At 38.0% G+C, this 22350-nt stretch overlaps 1 protein-coding gene across 2 annotated transcripts in view; it reads right to left on the reverse strand.

Moving 5' to 3' along the window:
• GABRB1 (gamma-aminobutyric acid type A receptor subunit beta1) overlaps positions 1-22350 on the reverse strand; it is a 402336-nt gene that overhangs the window by 17217 nt on the left and 362769 nt on the right. The window contains exons 6-8 of one of the 2 annotated variants that reach the window (XM_033214760.1): positions 5468-5605; positions 5213-5365; positions 2061-2305 (exon numbers count right to left, since the gene is read on the reverse strand). In XM_033214760.1, coding sequence (XP_033070651.1) covers positions 2061-2305; positions 5213-5365; positions 5468-5605 — 536 coding nt within the window. The remainder of the gene's footprint in view (positions 1-2060; positions 2306-5212; positions 5366-5467; positions 5606-22350) is intronic. The other variant, XM_033214759.1, reaches the window with a different exon arrangement.

Genomic DNA, 22350 nt, shown 5'->3' on the forward strand with positions numbered 1-22350 from the left:
GTCCTATCTCATTTTATAATCACTTCATATGAGTATAATATTCTTATCACAACAAGATCAGAAGATTCTTGAGGGCAAATATCTTGTCTACTTCTCTTCGCATAGCACTGAACATAGTGCCTCACACAAAGATAGAAGTTTATTTGATGTGTTCCTGTGAATTTTAACCACTTGGCTGAATCTCTAAGTTTTCTTTGCTAATTTATCAAACAGTGTTTGTCCAAACTTTTGTCATACTAAAGAGCATGAAGATACACACTGAAAATTTATAATTTGGCCTAAGCTTAATTATCCAACCACATTTCACACTATTCTGCTTTCTCCCTCACTAACTCTGCTCTTGTTCTACTGGTCTTCTCTCAGTATTTAAACACACAGGAATTCCTGCCTCAGAGCCTATGCACTTGCTATTTCGTTTACCTAGAACGGATATGGCATGGTTTGCTGTTTCTCGTCACACAGGTCTCAGATCAAATGGTCATTCCACCGAGAGGTCTTACCAAAGTATCCTGCTCCCTTAAATCTGACCCAAATACTCTCTTGTTCAGTACTCTGTTTTCCTTTTTTATATTATTATTATTTTAAGACAGAGTCTCACTCTGTCACCCAGACTGGGTGCAGTGGCGCAATCTCTATTCACTGTAACATTTGCCTTCCGGGTTTAAGCAATCCTCCTGTTTCAGCCTCCCAAGTAGCTGGGACTACAGACAAACACCAAAATACCCGCCTAACTTTTATATTTTTTGTAGAGACGAGGTTTTGCCATGTTGCCCAGGCTGGTCTCAAACTCCCAGGCTCCAGTGATCTACCTGCCTCAACCTCCCAAAGTGCTGGGATTACAGATATGAGTCACTGTTTTACTTTCTTTTTAGCACTTACTAGTAACTAAAAGTATCCTCTTAATATTTGTTTGTGTTTATTGCCTATCTTCTCATGTTAGAACCTAAGGTCCATGAGGGTGAGGAATTTTGTCTCATTCACATCAGTATCCCAAATACCTAGATCAGTGCCTAAATGAACAGTTGTCACCCTGTGTGCTATCTTGAAAACAATTTGAGGTAGATACACATGTCAATGTCCTTAATGGTAAATTGGTTTCAGTGAAAAATGGCTCAGAGGTAGAGGCTACAGAGATGTTTTTAAAGAATAAACAGGGCCGGGCACAGTGGCTCACACCTGTTAATTCCAGCACTTTGAGAGGCTGAGGCGGGACGATCACGAGGTCAGATCGAAACCATCCTGGCTAACACGGTGAAACCCCGTCTCTACTAAAAAATACAAAAAGTTAGCCAGTGGTGGCGGGCGTCTGTAGTCCCAGCTCTCAGGAGGCTGAGGCAGGAGAATGGTGTGAACCCGGGAGGCGGAGCTTGCAGTGAGCCGAGATCATGCCATTGCACTCCAGGCTGGGCGACAGAGCAAGACTCCATCTCAAAAAAAAAAAAAAAAAGAAAAAGAATAAACAGATCATCCATTTAAATTTAATTCCATCCAATGAGATCACAGGTTATAAGATATACCAATGAGAAAAACTCAGTTCTTACAACAACTCGGTGAGATAGACATACTATAATAATCTCCATTTTATGGATGAGGACACTGAGAGAAAAGGTTAGATAAAGACTTAAATAGGTTGATTTGGCTGAAGTTGTAAAGTCAGTAGGTGACTAAACTGGGAATGAAAACCAGGCAGTTTGTTTTCAGTCTGTGGTTATGGCCACTGTGCCTCATCTGCATTTAGGAGTGCAAAGTGTATTCACTTCAGTTCTCTCATGTATTTACCATACAAATCTAGCATGATTACTTTACATATGCTTTTACAAATGGTTTAGAATAAACAATAATGGACTTGGGGTTGAGTTCCAGGATATATTACTAATCAATATAACCCTCAATCTAACTTCTTCATTCCCTAATCCCTGAATATGTAAAATGAAGGCTTGGTTGAGTCTTATTAAAGATAAACTAATATTTTATTAATTGTTTTGAAGTTATGAGAGCCCTGGGCATCATGATGCTGATAAATTTAACAAGAATATTGTTAGGAATATTTAATATCTTACCTGGACTTTATTCATCTCCAATTTGTTCTTCTCATTGGCACTCTGGTCTTGTTTGCTAGCTCCCTTTTTCTGAGGGCCTTTCCCAAAGAAGATGTAATTTACAAAGGCATACTCCAGCAGAGCCAGGAACACAAACACAAAGCAGCCCATTAGATAAATATCAATCGCTTTGACATAAGGGATCTTTGGCAGGGTCTCCCTGAGGTGAGTGCTGATGGTTGTCATTGTAAGCACTGTCGTGATTCCTGTGAAAGAGAAAGACAACGCTTAGCTAGAGGCACCACTATTAAGTTCCTTTCTCAAGATTGAGAGGACAGATGCCATTTGCCATTTCCTTATTCATGCCCCTGAATGATCACAGCAGCATGATAAACCACTGAGCAAAAAGGTCAGATATTTTGAAAGACAAGGCATTGGCCTCACTACATAGTCCATTAATGAATCATAAAATAGAATGTGTAGTTAGTGAAGGGTTGAAAACATTTTTTTTAATTGCACAAAATAAAAACAAAAGCAGATGGAAAAGTAGATCAAAATCCCATTGAAATCCTACTATTGAATGTCACTCACTTTATTACGTGACCACATTTTTCTTCTTCCTTTTCTCAGCATCTCATTCATTGTGCTCCTAAATTTGTCTTTGTGATACTAATCCCTATAGCATCCTCTACCAAACTGAAAGCTGCTGACTAGTTTGAGATCTATTTCATTCCATGAATCAACAGGACACCCAAATTACAAGGTCAGTATTGCATTTTAAAATAACTATGTGTAATTCATAGCAAAACATCACCAAAAGAGGAAACATGAGAAATGTCATAATTTGTATCAAGTGCTTGATTTATGTATATTTTACATTTACTATTATCTTGTTACTTTGATATTTCAAATATTATCTATTTTCTTGGTTCCGGAACCTAGCATGAATTAGTTCCCTGATGTCAGAAAACAACTTCTTAAAAGTTTGAACTTGGATTTGTTAAAGAAGTTTAAGACTATAAGCTCATAAAGGACAGATTTTGTTTTATTTACTTTGTTAAATATAGCATTCTTAATAGTATAACGTTTGCTAGCTGTATAATATATTTTGTGTTGATGATGGTGATGATGAAGTGATAACTGCGAAAAGCAAGAAGTGAAAAAGAAGTCAGAATCTAGTGTAGATATTTGTTCTGCGATACTAATATTATACCTTTGTATAGTGTTGTACAGTTTTAAATAATTACAGTTATAAATTATCCTATATGGCTGTCATAACAGCCTGAAAATGATAAGGAGTGTATATTATTCTCGTTTTATAACTGGGTAAACCGAAAATCTGAGATTAGTTATTTTATTTTAGGCCACCCAGCGAGGATCAAAAGAGCACAGAAATGTTACCCAATAGCATTTAAAATAAGCAATGAGATGAAAAGGTAAACTCTAAAATTTGATAGAGGCTCTTAAAAATAAAGTCAGAAAGTATGGAATAGATAGTAAAGACAAAGGAAAACTTCCAAAGGGAATGGGAGGTAGCAAAATGAAATGAAGGAAAAAATAGTTTCGCATTCATTTGCTAATCAGATTATTCTAGATGTATAATCCCGGATTTGACTATTCAACTTTTAGAAGAACAGATAAAGCAGGAGGTCAGGACTGCCATTCAAAAAATTAAAGTGGTTCAGATCAGTAATAAATTCTAATGTGCTGGACTGATATAAAATGCTATAATGAGTGGTCTTTCTTATTTCTTTAAAAAAATCTTTAAATTTCACCTGATATAACTCTAGCTAATGTGCTTCACAGAAATGAATGAGTCACTTACAAATTCACCAGTTGCATTTCTGCTTCTACTCCTTGTTTTACATTTTTAAGCAGAAAGTGTTAGTAAATGAATGTCATTTTAAATTATATGTTTTAAAATATCTCAAGTTTTACAGTCCAAAGAATAGCTTAAACAAGCACCTTTATATACTAACATCTCTAATATCTCTAATTAAAATAGTATTAGCTTTGAGGATAGAAGAGTAAAGAAAACCACAATTCATAAACTTACTAGTTATTATTCTCTGCTGTGGACATCATCCACTGTTTTTTTCTTAAGTGTAGTATGTAGACATAACAATACTCATGTTCAAATAATATATGCAGATACATATGTGTGATACTATTATTTGTTTGCTTTCTTTAATCTTAGGTTGTTCAAAGATTGATAAAGTGCTGCAAACACTTGACTTTGTGAGTTTCATGTATTCAGTCATTACAAGTAAGCTGTAGTGATGGCAATTAGCATAGCTGTGAACAGGTATGCTGATCATCTAGTCCAGCTTAATAGTCTCCGATATGAAGAGATGAAATATGTTAGCTTAGCTAGAAATGTTATGTGTGTGAGTGTGTGTGTGTGAGAGAGAATTCGCCCCAGAAAGAAATAACTGAAATGGCTGTAGGATCAAATAGTGACACAGACTTGCACATCCCCAGATTCACCAGACAGACCTTACACATCCTAACCTTCCAAGGAATGCTTTAAAGTCTCAAACATAGCCCGTCAGCTTTCAGCAATTAATTAACCATGGCAGGATTAGTTCTAAATTTTGTTCCCCCAAGAAGGAAATCATTTTTATTCTGTCTTGACCACAGATTATTAATATAGTTGATGAATTGTCTGTGCCTTATTCAAGTGTAATAAGCTCCATTTAAAGGAGACTCAGCTTAATACGATTTAATTTTAGTTAGTATTCAAAGGATAGTATTTCTCAGCAATTGACAGCTTGTTGTTAGTCACAAGGTTTAGCTTTCTCCAAATTCATTTGAAAATAGTGCATTGTGTATGTTCTTTACTGTTAAAAGCAGGGATTAAACAGGAGTCATCCCAAAGTTAGTAAAAATTATCGTAATGAGAATTTAAAAATATATTCCATGAGACACTTAAGTAGTGCTAGATATAGTCCAAGATTTTTGTTTGTTTGTTTTGGTAAAATGCTAAAAAGACGGTACATTGTAGAATATTTATTGTAGACATGCTTACATTTAGATGTTTTATATTCAGGGACTCTTATGATGATCTAATTCTTTGGCTTGCTATAAGAGAGCCCTTCCCTCTAATTCCTGATATTGGTTATTTGTTTGAAAATAAAACCTGTTAGCTCTCTGCAGTGCTGAGAATGTATTACCTAGTGCGACTCTGGCTGCAGATGCATCATAGTTGATCCAAAAAGACACCCACGACAGAATTGTAATCAGTGTAGAAGGCATGTAGGTTTGCAAAATGAAGTAACCAATGTTTCTCTTTAGACGAAAACTTAGTGACAGTCGTGGATATGCTCCTGAGTTGAGAAACGAAAGACAAGTAATCAGACCATCATTTGGTTGGAACCATCTTCTTCCTTTCACAGCACCTCTAGTACCTTTTGGGGAAACAACCTCACCTGTTGTGAACTCCACCTTCTTAGACACCATCTTGTAGTCAACAATTGAAAATTGAGGAAGTTCGATTTTATTAACACCAGTTACTGCCCCCTCTCCTCCATTCCAGTAAAACTCTATGTCATCAGTGGTATAGCCATCTGAAACCAATAAACACAGCACAGTTAAACAAAGCTTAGGAAATCATTTTGAATACCACCTGGGAGCTAGAGGAAAAATTCCCAGCAAAAAGGTGGTAAGGTGGCATTGCTTTAAATTAGGGTGATATGCAGGTCTCATGTGGAGTGCTATTTCTCTTGATTTGGCAGTAGCTGCATCTAAAGAATGGGTGCATCTGGTTTTAGTGGACTTAAGCTCTGGATCATTTAGTGATAGCTGAAGTCACCGATGCAAATTTATTCTTATTGTATCTACTAATGTGCATTCCTTGGTTAAATTGGGGGATGGCTGAATTCTAGGTACCTGGACATGGCTTTGGCTATGTGCTACTTAACAACAACAATTGCACAACAAGTAATAATAATTGAGCACATATTTGTTAAAAGGATAACAGATAGTGTGAAGAGATGAAGTATAATGAAAGACTAAGTTTATATATAGCCATTACATGATTAAGACATTAAAAACTGCATATTTCTTTTAGAAAATCTGGCAAGCTTTTATTCATATCCTTTGGTTATAGCTAATATTATTATAGCTAATATATGGGTAAAAGTCTTAGGACTATATAAATTCTTGATAATGCTTTTATATCTTTATACTTATGAGAGTGCACTTTAGCTAATTTAAGGGGAACGTGTAGGGAACTGTAGATTGTAGTAGAAGGGTCTGTCCTCAGGCCTTCAGCATGAAGGCCCTACGCTGATGGCCTAATCTCTTCCTCTTCCCACTCTGCTCCCACCTGGCAGTGTTCTAGCTGAGTTATCATTATGTATAAGAGTAACTTGCTGAATTGATGGGTGCAGCACACCAACATGGCACGTGTATACATAGGTCACAAACCTGCACGTTGTGCACGTGTACCCTAGAACTTAAAGTATATAAAAAAGAAGAGTAACTTGCATAAAAGAATGTACTGATATATTTTAAAAATCTAAAAATAATTTAAGGCATATTTTATGACCACATTTTTCTCTACCAGCTAGAGACAAAAATCTTTCTAAATTTATTTTCTATTTAGGTTCACCTCAAATAAAAAAGCATAAAATCTATTTTCCATTAGAATTGCTGGGGCTAGTGTTTCAAAGGTAACCACATCACCTCTTTGTAGTGGACATCATGCTGACCTACTTTTGATTAAAGCCAGTAATACCTTTTCAAGAGATAGAAAATAATATATTTGATATTTAGAAGTTGAATGCCAGGTTCTAAAGGGTCACCATCAACTTGTCCTTGCCAGAATGTAAGAAATTTTAAGCTATTCTTCCCCACTCCCCTTCCCGCTTTTAAAAAGGAAAACAAAGCTATCTTAATTTTACTGCTTGAAACTGCCTTCCAGATATAATCACCAGTGTTTGAAAGACTGAGACCCTCTTTACTATTGGACTTAGAATATTATCTACAGTGGGCTAATTGGCATATTGGGGATTTTATCAAGTTTGGATATGATTCTGTAAGACTGATTCTAAAGATCTCCTTGAGAATTTGATTAAAACCTGCCAATAAAATCCACAGAAAAATATAGATAGATAGATAGATAGATAGATAGATAGATAGATAGATAGGATTCGATGGCAATTTCAGGACATCATGGATCCCATTCATGGAGTTTAGAATACAAAACTCCTGTCTTAGTTGAAATGGTTAGTGGCAATATGACAGCTTAAATTCAACCCAGACTTCTTCCTTTCCAATTCCAATTCAACCATGAGTTACCTCTCCTAAGCCCAGCAGGAAGTAGTATCTGGGGAATGTGAGTTCTCAGCCCTGTCTGGATCCAGTGGACAATGGCATCATGGGATTTTCTTTCCCCCCTCAGCCACTAGAGAGAACCTAGGGACTGGTGGCATGGAGTCCTTGGGTGGGGATTAGAACAGTGGGTTCCAGAAGATAGCTGGGTGAAGGGGCTGTTGAGCCTACTAAAGAAGGAAGGGTATTACCACCTGTGTGATTGTCTGGAGGAACTTGTCATCTCAGTCCTTTAAGGGGATGTGGGGAAAGTTAAAAAGGTGGGTTGAGAAATCGCCATACTGTTTTCCATAGATATTGTGCTAATTTACATTGCTACCAACAGAGCATAAATGTTTCCATTTCACAACATCTGTTATTTTTTGACTTTTTAAAAATGCAATTCGATTTAGCAATCCCACTACTGGGTATCTACTCAAAGGAAAAGAAGTCATTATATATAAAAGACTGCATTCATATGTTTATCGCAACACAATTTACAATTGCAAAGATATGGAACCAACCTAAGTGCCCACCGACTGATGAATGCATGAGAAAATTGTGGCATATATATACACCATGGGATACTACTCAGCCATAATGACGTGAACCCGGAAGGTGGAGCTTGCAGTGAGTGGAGATCACGCCACTGCACTCCAGCCTGGGCAACACAGGGAGACCCAGTCTCAAAAAAAAAAAAAAAAAGAATGTATTTTGCAGCAACTTGGATGGAGCTGTGGAGGCCATTATCCTAGATGAAGTCACTCAGGAACAGAAAACCAAATATTGCATGTTCTCATTTATAAGTGAGAGCTAAGCTACGGGTAGGCAAAGGCATACACAGTGGTGTAAGGAATGTTGAAAGACTCAGAAGTGGGGAGGCTGGGAGGAGGGTAAGGGATTAAAAAAATCACCTATTAGGTACAAGGTACACTATTTGGGTAATGGATACATCAATAACCCAGACTTCACCACTATATAATTCATCCATGTAAGTAAAAACCTTTAAAGTTACTGAAAAAAACAGAGAGAAGAAAAGGCGGGTTGGATCACTGAATGAGAGAGAGAGAGAGAGAGAGGAGACTACCTCCTGGTGCATCAGCAGGGGATGACAACTTGACTGGAGCTCATCATGTTTTCCATCTAGAACTTTGTTCCTTTTAAGGTGACCTGGCAGCTGGGTCCAAACCCCAAAGAATATGCAAGAAAAAACAACAATGCATATAAGAAACCCAGTAGCCTTAGAGAAGGAAAACAAGTGGAAAACTAGATTAGGTATCATCTAGTGAAAATAACTGAGGAGGAAGCAAATAATAGCTTGAACTCTCCATTCCTCACTCTTGGTAAAAATATAGGAACACTTACAGATATCTGATTACAGCACAGGCAACTTTTTATTCTAAAACTCAATTTTTTTTTTTTTTTTAATATACGAAATGTCTTAGATAAATTGAAGAGAAGATGGCCACCGATGAGGCCAGAATTTGTGGCTTGAAAGACAATTTTATAGATATTTGGAAAGCATGAAGAAACTATAAAAATTTTGAACGACTCATCTAGGAGATCTAATATATGAATAGTGGGCATTCCTGAAAGAAGGGTGTTATATAGACAAGGAGCCATAACAAACAAAAAGAAAACAGAAATTCCCCAGAGCTTACTAAATAAATTATTTTGCAGATTGGCAAGCTCACTATATCAGGTCATCCCAATGTCATTCCTAAACTCCAAGGGTGTAATAATAGTCTTACAATCTTCCAGACAGAAAGTACAAGGTGTTTTCAAAGGAAAAAGTATTGAACTTCTTATACACAATGCTGGAAAGAAAAGAGTATAGAATGACATCCACAGAACATCTAGAATATAGGCATAAAGGACAGCAACTCTGAGACCCAAAAGTACTACTCCCTGCCAAAATACCACTTCTTTCCAGAGAAGATATATAAAGATTCAGAGGACATATCATCTAGGCACCTGCGTGAGGAAACTTCTACGGAAGACTCTAATCAAACAGATGAATCAGGACAGATAAGGAAATCCACCTTAGAAACAGAGGAACTGTAAAGAATCATGACTAATCAATTCCATGCAAATTAATTTGAAAATGTGGATGAAATGGGTAATTTTCTCAGAAGAAAGCATTTTTTTAAAGCCCAAATCAGGAGGCACAGAAAATCAAAACAGCTTGATTTCATCCCTACAAACAAACAGATATTTAAGAACTGATAATTCTATTGCTACTTAAACAGTTCCAAAGCATAGGCTAAGAATGAAAATTTCTAAATTATTTTCATAAAGTAAGCAGAATATATTAGCAAACAAAATCCAGCAGTACTTTAAATAATAAAGCATAATCAATATTGTTTATTCTAAGTTTAATATTAGAAAATCTAATAATATACTTCATTATAATAACAAATCTAAGGAGAAAAAAACATATGATTATTTATACAGATACTAAAATGGCATTTGATAACTTTCAACACCAGTTCTCTCTTTTAACAAAGCAAACAACATTATTCAATAAATATGAGAAAGGGCCAGGCTCTGTGGCTCTCGCCTGTAATCTCAGCACTTTGGGAGGCTAACGCGGGCGGATCACGAGGTCAGGAGATGGAGACCATCCTACCTAACATGGTGAAACCCTGTCTGTACTAAAAATACAAAAAATTAGCCAGGCGTGGTGGTGGACGTCTATAGTCCCAGCTACTGGGGAGGCTGAGGCAGGAGAATGGCATGAACCCAGAGGCGGAGCTTGCAGTGAGCCGAGATAGCACCACGGCACTCCAGCTGGGGTCACAGTGCGAGACTCCTGTCTCAAAAACAAACAAACAAACAAACAAAAATTTACCAGGGCATGGTGGAGGGCGCTTGTAATCCCAGCTACTCGGGAGGCTGAGGCAGGAGAATCACTTATATCCCGGAGGCGGAGGTTGCAGTGAGTGGAGATCATGCCACTGCACTGCACTCCAGCCTGCGTGACAGTGCGAGACTCCGTCTCTCTCTCTCTCTCTCTCTCTCTCTCTCTCCTCTCTCTCTCTCTCTCTCTCTCTCTGTGTGTGTGTGAGCGAGCGAGAGAGAGAGAGAAGATATTTCCTTAACATGGGAAGATATATCTTTCCTGGTCCCAAACCAGCATCATTTTTAGTGTGGAAACAGAAAACATTCCCATGACAGTTACGGAGAAGATGAGAGTGTTTACTACCATTGTTAATATTTAACATTGTTCTGGAAATACTAACCAATACATTAGACAACAGAAAGAAAGTTGAGGTACAGAGTTGGGAAGCTGCTGGTTAAACTATCAGGATTTGCAAATTATGCAATTGAATATTCAGTGAACCCCAAAGAATTAACTGAAGAGCTATTACAAACAATAAGAATTTGGTAGGGTAATGGGGTATAAAATTACTATACAGAAATTGATAACTTTAATATATAAAACAATAACATAACATAATAGATGAAAAGGACCACTTAAAAATACAGACAAAATTATCCAGCAATAAATTTGGTCAGAAATATGCAAAACACATATGAAGTAACATTTAAAATAAATTTGAAGGGCACGAAAGAAGCCTTGAACAAATAAAAGGCATAGCAAATTTTTGAAAGGAAAACTCAACATCGTAAGTTTCACAATTTAATATGATTGCCTCATAATGCCGATAGGATTTTTGTTTTGGGAACTAGACTAGATGAATTGAAAGTTAAAATAAACCCAAGAAAACTCTGAAAAAATAGTAGAAATAGGCTGGGTGTGTTGGCTCACGCCTGTAATCCTATCACTTTGGGAGGCCGAGGTGGGTAGATCACTTGAGATTAGGAGTTTGAAACCAGCCTGGCCAACATGGTGAAACCCTGTCTCTACTAAAAATACAAAAAAAGTTAGCTGGGTGTGGTGGCAGATACCTGTAATTCCAGTTACTCAGGAGGCTGGGGGAGGAGAATCACTTGAACCTGGGAGGCGGAGGTTGCAGTGAGTCAAGATTGCACCACTGCACTGCAGCCTGGGCAATAGAGTGAGACTCTGTCTCAAAAAAGAAAAATAAAAAAGTAGAAATAAGGGGCAACTAGCTCTACCAGGTAGTAAAACATTATGCAACCTCAATAATTACAACAGTGTGATCCCAGTGCTGGACTTGAAAGAAAGATTTGTGGGTTACAATAAAAAATTCAGAACTAGTGCCAAATACATAGGAAAATTTAGAATATGATAAAAGTGGTACCTCAAATTATTGGGAAAAGATAGTTTAAGAAATCATGCTGGCTGAGTAATTACTTGAAACAGCAGTTTGGACCCCTATTTCATGTCATAAACTATTGTAAATCTCAAATAAATTGTAGATCTATCTAGAAAATATAACTACGCTTATACCGCAAGAAAACATGGGAGAATTATTTTATACTACTGACATGGATGAGGCCTTTCTAAGTCTAACAAAGAATTCATAAGTCATAAAAATTTAAAACATTCAGCTACCTTAAAAAACTGTGGCAACAAAAATCTATAAACAGAATCAAAAGCAAGTAAGAGAGAAAAAATAATTGCAGTTCATATTTATGCCAAGGATTAATGTTCTTAATATATTAAAAAAACTTCTACAAACAACAAAAAAGAAAATGACAAAAAACTTAATGAGAGTATAGTAAAAGGATATGAATGGAGAGTTCACTGAAAAATAAAAATGCTCAAACTCAATTATAATCAGAGAAATGCAAATTAAAATTAAAACTGTATCAGGATACTCCTTTTTGACTTATAACTTGGAAAAAATCCACAAAGCAATAACATATTTTGCTCTGCATGTGGCGATGTAGCTACTCTCATGTTGCTGATGTGGATGTAATTTGTTATAACCCAAATGGAATGCAGTTTGCTTCAGCTATCAAAAGTATTAATGTATATACCCTTTCACCAAGCAACTCTTATTTTAAGAAATCATTGCTGAGGAATTACTGGAAAAAGTAGTTTGGATCACTCTTTCATGCCATGAACTATTGTAAATCTTAAATAAATTGTATATCTGTCTAGAGAATATAACTATAAAAATTTCTAGAAATTAATCATTAAAGAAATTTCTAGAAATTTCCTTCTAGAAATTTGTTTTATAGACTGAATTGCACAATTGTGAAGAATGTGCATACAGGATTATTCATTAAAATACTGTTGTAATAGCAAAATATTTGAAACAACATAAATGTCCCCTGATATGGTTTGGCTCTGTGGTCCCACCCAAATCTCATCTTGAATTGTACTCCCATAATTCCTTTGTGTTGGGAGGGACCTGGTGGGAGATAACCAAATAACGGGGATGGTTTCCCCCATACTGTTCTCCTGACAGTGAGTAAGTCTCATGAGATCTGATGGTTTGATAAGGGGAAACCCATTTGCCTTGGCTCTCATTCTCTCTCTCTTCATCTGCTGCCATCCATGTAAGATGTGACTTGCTCCTCCTTGCCTTCTGCCATGGTTGTGAGGCTTTCCTGGCCACGTGGAACTGTAAGTCCAATTAAACCTCTTTCTTTTGTAAATTGCCCAGTCTTGGATATGTCTTTATCAGCAGCGTGAAACAGACTAATACAATAGAAGAGTGGTTAAGTAAATTATAAATTTTAGCACATTAATGCACTATTATAAAGCCAGAAAGAAGAACAAGGAAGTTCTCATATATATATTATTTTAAAACTCTCAAAAATTCATTTTTAATTAAAAAAATCAAAGTTCAGAACAATAATGTTGCAACATGCTAATATGCTAGGAAAAAATCTGGGAAAAGCAGAAACATATTTACATATACTTGTATGTGTATGAAAAAACTCTGGAGGGACAGATAACAAGGTACTAACAATTTTGGGGGGGAGACTAGGAAGATGGATGATAAGGATGAAAGAAAAATTTTCACTCTAAACTTTTAATATTTTTTGAGTTTTGAATCATGTGAGTAAATTAACAATCAAAAAATTAAATTACAAAGAAGGAAATCTTAGCATCCTATGTATTTTCTACATGTGGGCAATGAGATTTCCAATACACACCTCCAGAAGATCTAGAATGGGGTTTATTAAGAAAAAATTTTATGAGTAGGGAGTGATATGGTTTGGCTCTGTGTCTCCATCCAAATCTCATCTCGAATTGTAATCGCCTGGAGGGAGGAGGGGCCTGGTGAGAGGTGATTGGATCATGGATGTGGATTTTCCCCTTGCTGTTCTCGTGTGAGTGAGTTCAAATGGGATCTGGTGGTTTAAGCGTGTGTGGCACTTCCCTTTTGCTCTCTCTCACTTTCCCCTGTTGCATCATGGTAAGATGTACTTGCTACCACTTCACCTTCTGCCATGATTGTAAGTTTCCTGAGGCCTCCAAGCCTTTGTACAGCCTGTGGAACTGTGAGTCAATTAAACCTCTTTTCTTCATAAATTAAATACTCTCAGGTAGTTCTTTATAGCAGTGTGAGAACAAACTAACACAGGGAGGTAGTGGATCAACAATTGTTTCCCAAATTCTCATTATCCCATGGCTTAGGCTCATCAGGTAGCCTGGGTGCCCTGTGGCCAATGTTCTAGTAGAAAGGAACCCTGCCTTGCAGTGCTGTACATGTCACATTTTTATAGGATTGCATGGGGTAGCCTTAGGAACTCAGCTACTGAGATCAGCTTCTGTGTCTGTTGAGTTAACTCAGATCTGCTGAGTCTGCTCACTTCCGAGGAGGAGGAAATGAGCTGCCAGCACCACCTGGACCTGTCTCTCCTCAGAGACAAAAAAATTGCTTTTCTATCAAGTAACACAAAAATCAGATAAGGTAAAGAATTCACGATGCCCATGAGATAAAAACAAACCAATTGGTTTGGAAGAAGGGGAAATGCTGATGCCAAGCCTGAGATAAATTTCTCCCATGGACTTTTTTTTGTTTTTGTTTTTTTAATGTGATGAAAAATGCCTCAGCAAAATCCATTCAGGAAGATGGTGTGAAAGGTGAACTTTTTCATAAAGATAGATGGAACCAAAATCAGTAAAATTTAGTTTTTAAAAATCCTTTAAGGAGCCAAGACAATACAGTCCAAATTTAAAGCTCTCTTCTTGTCTGACTTACCTAGGCATGGATTTTAGTAGCATATCTAAATATCCTTTGCTCACCTTTATATGGGGCTGGGGCGGTCTTTCATTCAGTTAGGTTCCCGTTAAGTGCCTCACATTTCACAAATGAATAACCTGTTCTGAACTAGACTGCACATGGTTTTGCTTTTAGTTAGCAACATAGAATAATTACACTGAACGTTTGTTAAGGAGGGAGTTGTAAACCAGTATCTAGAGACTCTGTGGAGAGAGATACTATTTATAGATCAAAGCCTAAATAGGAACCTTTGCTCTTGTCCCAGTTAAAGTCTGGATTTGCCAATAGCTTTTGACTTCATTATGCCTGTTATTAGTTTGTGATCCTGGGTGGCCCATTATCAAGTAGGCAGTAAAAACAGGGCTGACAACACAGCTTCCATGTTAGCTTCAGAGTCACCCATCAGTGACCTTGGTGTGCTTACTCTCCCTTTCTGAGCGCTCTAACATGAGGTCTTTGCTGATTCTTCTGTGCCACAGACAACTTCTCTGGATTCAGTCTCTTATCTTTCTAGATATCCATCAGGATCCCTGATGAAGCACAGAACAATACCTAGTTCTTAGGGACGGCATCAAACATACCTAATTCTCTAAGCTGGCAAGCAAATCAATGGAAAATATACTTGGCATTGCAATACACTTACTTGTAGTGCCTACTATGCATCAAACACTATCCTAGGCAGGAAGGATATGCAGTGGGTTAGGTGTGGCCTTACTTTTCAGGATTTCATAGTCTAATAGCAGTCTAAGCAAACTATTGACCCAAGGGAATTAAACTTCTCAGAGGATTTGACCAGATGGGTAGAGCAGGACTGCCTTGCAGAAGGAGTAACATATAGGGTGAATACTGTATAAAAGGAATAATATAAAGGTTGGATGATGTCAATGGGAAATTGTGATTACTTCATGAAATTTACTCAATAAGCAACTCAATTTTAGCGAGAAAACTGAACTTTGGCAAAGTTGAATCCATACAAACACTACAAAATCCTCAACAATTTCAGTATGCAAAGAAAAAACTGGGCCAAGAAGAGTAAGGTAATTAGGTAATCAGGATTGAGTGTAGGGAGAGCTGTAGGTAGACTCCTATGGCCACTGGTCACAGTCCTTCCTGCTCCTAATCGACTTTTATAAACTCCCATTATACACATGCCTCGAAAAAAGCATAGAACCATGTTGAATTTTACCAGGCTTATCTGTCTTTCCCCCACTATGCTCTGAGATTCTTGAGGTCAAGGACTGATTATCATCATTTTTACTTGCAATCAAAAGACTGAAGTAATAGGTTCTAGGCTGAGCCACTAGCAATGACTCCCAGAACCACAGTGCAGATTGGCCCTTCAAAGGGACTGATCACCACAATCAGAAAGCTGCTAATCAGATAGCTACAGCAACCACATTGACTCCAGGATCACAGAAAGCTAAAACCAGAATTCTTGGTTCCAGAACCATCCATGAGGTATGACCTGCACCAGCAAAACGGATGCTTCAAACACTGCCTCTGACGTGACTTGACTCCACCTAATCCAGAAAACTAAATTAGAGTCACCTCAGTTTCAAGAGAATCTGGGAGATGTAGTTAGCTTTCTCAAAGGAGGTCAGCATACATGCTAAACTAGCTAGATGGACTTCTGCTGTGTGCAACAGACACTGGATTGACATCCTTCTTTCTCTTCTAGGGAAGAAGTATTTGATCCAGTATTGTGATTACCAGAGCTTTTCATCAAAACCTCTGTTGTAACCCATGCCAGTCATTCACTTGATATTTCTATGCTGCATACTCATTTTCTATACTCTACTCTGTACTGCTGGGGCTGGGCTTCCTGCTTCACTGGCTTCATGTTAGATGCTTCCCCTAGGAAGAGCTAGCTGAAGATTAGAAGATGGAAGGGAGAGGCTGGGCGCAGTGGCGCACGCCTGTAATCCCAACACTTTGGGAGGCTGAGGTGATCGGATCTATGAGGTCAACAGATGGATACCATCCTGGCCAACATGGTGAAACCCTGTCTCCATAAAAACACAAAAATTAGCTGGGCATGGTGATGTGCACCCATAGTCCCAGCTACTCAAGAGGCTGAGGCAGGAGAATCACTTGAACCTGGGAGGTGGAGGTTGCAGTGAGCCGAGATTGTGCCACTGCACTCCAGCCTGGTGACTGAGTAAGACTCCATCTCAAAAAAAAAAAAAAAAAAAAGGTGGAAGGGAGAAAGAAGCTTCCTGCTCCTGGCTCTTGCAGGTTGGTAGCATCTCAGTTTCTGGCCACTGCTACCAGGGCAATTGAAGAAGTCACCTTTCTTTTGGCAATTCCACAAACAACTAGGACAATGCCTCTCATAGGATCACATCAGATTCAAACTTGTGTTCTACTGCAAGCGTGTTGGCAGCCTCTGACATCTGCTCGTTTAGTACTCTTTTCTCCTTCTCCCTTTGGCTTTTTTTTTTTTTTTTTTAAGCCCTTCTAACCTTTGTAACAAAGTCTCTATTAAATACGCTTTTTGAAAAACTTTTAGTGGTTTCTGCTTCCCAGATAGGATCCTGTCAATTACATAGTACTGAACATACAATGCAGAATATTTTAACTGTTTCTATAGCTTTGTGTTTATCTCTACCCTTTGTCTTCTCTATTCTTCATTATATTATAAGCTCTTTGAAGAAAAGGGCCTTCTTTTATTCATTTACAAAATTCCCGATGCCTAGAACAGATTCTGTCTATAGTAAAGTTTCAATACATATTTTTGAATAAATACATTAATGTTGTTTGCTGCTTAGAGTTTTGAGTTTATGGTCCCAAACTGGTAACTTGATAAAGGGACCTATTTGATATATTCTTGAGCCTGATTTACTCCCTGATGAAGACAATTCTGTTCACAGAGGCCTTACAGGTAAGTCTGGGCACAAAGGAAATGGAAAAAGCTGTGTATTAATTTTAGGCTTACTGAGTTAACTAAGGTGACAGAAGTGATGGATTACAACCTCAAGCTGGTCTTTGAATTATAAGATCCTAGGTGAGAAACATGTAAGCACCAGTTATCTGAGAGTCAATGATGGTTTGCCGTTTGCGGTCGAGGTGGGGAGAAGGGTGAGTCAAAACAGTACCTCACATTATCTCCCAACTTCTGAAGAGCAGCAGAGCACGTCAATACCGCACAAAATAAAAAAGCTGGACTATGACTACTGATCAATGCAGATTTTAATAATATTCAACAATTTATCCAGTCAGTGGTCTGGATCTTTATTTCCAAGCTCACACACACACTTTGTTTAACTAAAACCCATTAGGCTTAGTGTTCAAGGCATTGAGATAATTACAGATGATTTGGGGGAAAAAAAGAATGCTCACTCCTTTTTTTTCTTTTTTTTCTTTGAGACAGAGTCTTGCTCTTTTGCCCAGGCTGGAGTACAGTGGGGTGATCTTGGCTCACTGCAACCTCCACCTCCCATGTTCAAGTGATTCTCCTGCCTCAGCCTCCCGAGTAGCTGGGATTACAAGCACGTGACACCACACCTGGCTAATTTTTGTATTCTTAGTGGAGATGGGGTTTCACCGTGTTGGCCAGGCTGGTCTCGAACTCTTCAGCTCATGATCCCCCCCCGCCTCGGCCTCCCAAAGTGCTGGGATTAGAGGCCTGAGCCACTGTGCCTGGCTGGCTTACTCCTCTCCAAGTAGAAGCTTGAGTTCTCATGGGAGCAATAATGACACTTAGATTCAAAGGAAAGAATACTGGCTTTGAAATACACTATTATTTCAAAGGTTACACAAGAACATTTTGCCACAGAGCGAGAACATCAATTTACTCACACCTAAACAACCTATTTTACCAAAGGTTTTCCTTTATGAACCAGTGACTTCACACTGTGTCTCAGAGCTGAACACTTGGATACCAAGGATGATGTTTCCTAGCAACAATAACTATACAGGAGCTCTTGAAATTTCCTTTCAGTCCCTGGGGACTTCTTAGTGGTGCAGAAAGTACAGATAAAATTAAGTTGATGTCAGTGGATAAAGATGCATGGAGTTAGTACAATTGTAGAAGTATCTGGGATGTTAGTATTCTTTTGATACTTGAAACGCATTCTATTTTGGATGCATTTTCTAATTTGAAAATAAAAATTCCTCCCCACTGTGCTTAATAGAGCTAGGGGAATGGTCTAGTGCTGTACATAAATGTGTTTCAGCTAATACAGACATTTAAGTTTCTAATCCATGGGTGGGTAGAAGTAAAGTTTATGTCTTGTTGTGGAGCAGTTGTAACCCAGTCTCAAATTTCATGGTGTGGATCTTGATTGGCTTAGGCCAATCATTAAAATATGGTGATTGGCTCAGGGTTAGGCAGCAATCCAGGTCTAAAACAATTATCTCATAGCAGTCCCCTGGCCAAATTAGTTGCTTGGCAATAGGCATGTAATCCAAATTGATCCAGTCTCAAAGAAACCTAGGTTATTTTTCTTCAATAGTTGGAGGAAAGATAATTTCTTTTTCTCTTTTAGCTGCTTGCAAACAAGAATGTTGAGTGGAGAATGCCTGGTCCTTACAGGAGCCAATATGTTTCCTTCCTGTTTACATCAGTTGCACCTAATTAAAGTGTCCTAAATGACACTCAAAATCAGCATTTCAACTATTGTTAGAAAATAACCTACTGAAATAAGCATAGTGGTCTTCCACTCCCTAATTCCTCTTACTCTTCCCACATGAGAGGAGACATATTAGGAATTTATCAATAGCTCTGCTGTTGTAACAGTGTAGATCCTTTATATTACAGAGTTAATGGATATTTGGAATTGTGCATCTTAGCTTCAGATAAAACAGTCAACTGGGTTTAATTTTTCCAGTGGCTCCAGATCTGTGTAACAATTACTCAAAAGGCTACTTTGGGTTCCTTTCCCATGGAACTTGGTATCTCCATGACATCCCAAGAAGCAGCAAATAAACTATGGAAGCCAGATTTTTAAAACATTCTCACAGTTAAAGGCAAAATGAAACAACCCGTTTAATGTTTGATTCCTGACAACCCACTGTTTGAGTGGTCATCCACTGCTTACAGATAGCCATATCACTGTTTTCTCAGTAGTTAATTAGGTTTTTAGATAATTGTGAGAAAACATTTTCAATGGTCCATTTTCAAGGCATGAAAAATCAAAGCACTGGCAGCCTGCTTGCAAATGAAACAAACCTCACGGCTCATTCACCTAGAAGGTCACAATAACAGAACAGAAAGTAGAGGAAGGGTCAGTCTATAAAAGGGAAGAGAGTTTCATTATTGAGAAATCAAATCTTAAGTGGGGAGGGGGACGGGGATAACCTTATAAGGGGATCGTGAAACTTAGGCGATGTCCAGGAAAATTGTAACCCCATAGTACTCAACCAGTGAGGAATTTGTGTGTAAGAGATAAATTACCTGTTGTGACTTCCCCAAGTGTGCCTGCCCACAAAACACCCAATCTTGCGAAGCCATTTTTAAAAAGTCTCACTTTCACTGTTCTTCATAACTCTAAGTCCATTCTTTGGGTTTGGATGGGTGAGTGTGTTTCTGATAATAATCAGTAGAAAACATGTTCTATCATAAGTAAAAATTCATCTTCTTGGAGAGTATCCACCACGACATCCTTGCTCACCCCTGTGCTAATAGAAAACCAACCCAATCCTTTTTTTGTTTTTTCTTTGTTTTTAACATAATAACACCTCCCATCTTTGAGAACACTTTTCATGTTCCCTTTATTTTATTCTCCAGGCTCTGGTCCTTCACAGGATATGCTCAGTCTTAGGAAATTTTTTCTACTCACAGTTTCTAGTTTGCTTACATGTCCCATGAAGTACGCAGTCCTAAACTTAGCGGTAGCCATGTCTACCTTGTGTCTTTTACCTCTTTTTGGGTTATCTGTCTTGTTTCTCTATTGCACAGACCTGCCCCAAGGTTAGTTCTGCCTTTGTTATGGAGCCACTCTTGATTGACATAGGAATTAAGTAGCAGTAGATTCGGACATATCTCCAGATTTGCTATCTTAGAGTCCAACCACGTTTTCTGATTTCTTAAGCATTCTCTGGAAAGCCCCATTATTTCCAACCAGATCTAGGACCTAACACACCTAAAGCAAGGTCAGGATACTCAGGCTTCTCCCTACTTCATTTGGACCCTGGCATTTTCTATGTTTGGACAATATGTAAATACCCAGAGTGACTTTTCTAGAGCCCTGTTTCTTCATATCTGACTGTTTACACTGCCTAGTCCACTACTCATTGTCTACACTAGACCATACCCATTTAAAGGCTTTTAGACTCCGGGCATTATATTAAATACATTAAAGTATATTCACATTTCATGTTAAACATAATTTACATATCACTATAAAACATTTAATTGCAGCTTGTTAACATAATATTATACTAATTTTAGTACTGTAGTATTCTTTATGTATTTTGGAGTCAATAATCTGTTTAAGACCCTCGAGTAATTTGTAGATGTAGACATTTTGCCTATAATGCTTGTTGGCTATATGGCTGAACCTTTGACACCAAGGGGGCTCTAGTGCAATGGCCAAGATCTCCTTCCAAGCTTTATTTATTTGGAATATGTCCAACTCCTTCTAAATTTCCCACTGGTAGGAATTCTGCTGCCACCATTATATCTCCTGACCCTGATTGTGGCCCTTCCTGACCTTTAAATTGGCTATCTACCTGTAATTTCTCAAGATGAAATTGCCTGCCAGTTTGAACTGCATGTGATAGACATTCATCTGGGCTATCCAGCTGACCTCCTCTACCATTTTTCTGGTCCCATGTGGATGAGATTCTCCCATGCCTGCCCAAGTCATGACCTGCTTGGAGTGACTGGCTAGCAAAGTCTAGTCACTGGTCTTCCATCAAAGTAGCACAAGTTCAAATTAGCTTTTTCCATAATCAAATGGTTTTTACTTTCTTTTGGACTCACACATAAGAACTAATGTTGTTCCCATTTAATTGTATCTAACAAGTTTGATAATTTTATCTAATTCAATTTGACTCACTATTTTAGCCTATTGAGTTTTTGCTTTGTGAGATGGAGTTTCACTCTGTGGCCCAGGCTGGAGTGCAGTGGCACAATCTTGGCTTATTGCAACCTCCACTTGCCAGGTTCAAGCGATTCTCCCACCTTAGCCTCCCGAGTAGCTGGGATTACAAGTGCATAACACCATAAAAAATATTAGCCCAGCTAATTTTTATATTTTTAGTAGAGATGGGCTTTCTCCACATTGACCAGTGATCCACCTGTCTTAGCCTCCCAAAGTGTTGGGATTACAGTCATGAGCCACTGTGCCTGGCCCATTTTTGTTTCTGGATCCTGATTTGTTCAACCTCTTAGTTTCACGTTATCTGCAAATTTGAAAAACATGCCTTTTATCATCATTCCCTTGATTGAGACAAATGTGGACTGGCAGAGACAAAGAGCCCTGTAAGACTTCCCTGGTAATATTCCTGTAGGATGAATCAAGTCTTTAATCAACACTTTGTGGGGTGACACCATCATTTATTCATTTAATATTTGTCTAATTGTTTAGCCTTTAGTCTATATCTCTATATTTATCATTTTTTGATTTTGCAGCCTATCAAATAAGAAAGTGAGGTCTGTCAGACTTGTTTTTAGAAACATCAAGCTGTTTTTAGAAACGTCAAGTAATTCCATAGATTACTGTTCTCTTTTTACAGAATGTGGGGTTAGAATATTGCCCAGAATTCTTCAATTTCATCAGCTTAAGTGTCTGTCAAATTTATTTTTCTTACCTTCTTGGACAATGGAATGATGTGTTTCATTCCATAAATGCCAATAGCCATGCGATGTACTAATGTCTATAGGCTCATGATAATATCCTCCCACTCACAAGGTCTGCTTTCCTTTAATACATGCTAATGGA

Source organism: Trachypithecus francoisi, unplaced genomic scaffold (assembly GCF_009764315.1).
Source record: "Trachypithecus francoisi isolate TF-2019V2 unplaced genomic scaffold, Tfra_2.0 Lachesis_group1, whole genome shotgun sequence".
NCBI lineage: Eukaryota > Metazoa > Chordata > Mammalia > Primates > Cercopithecidae > Trachypithecus > Trachypithecus francoisi.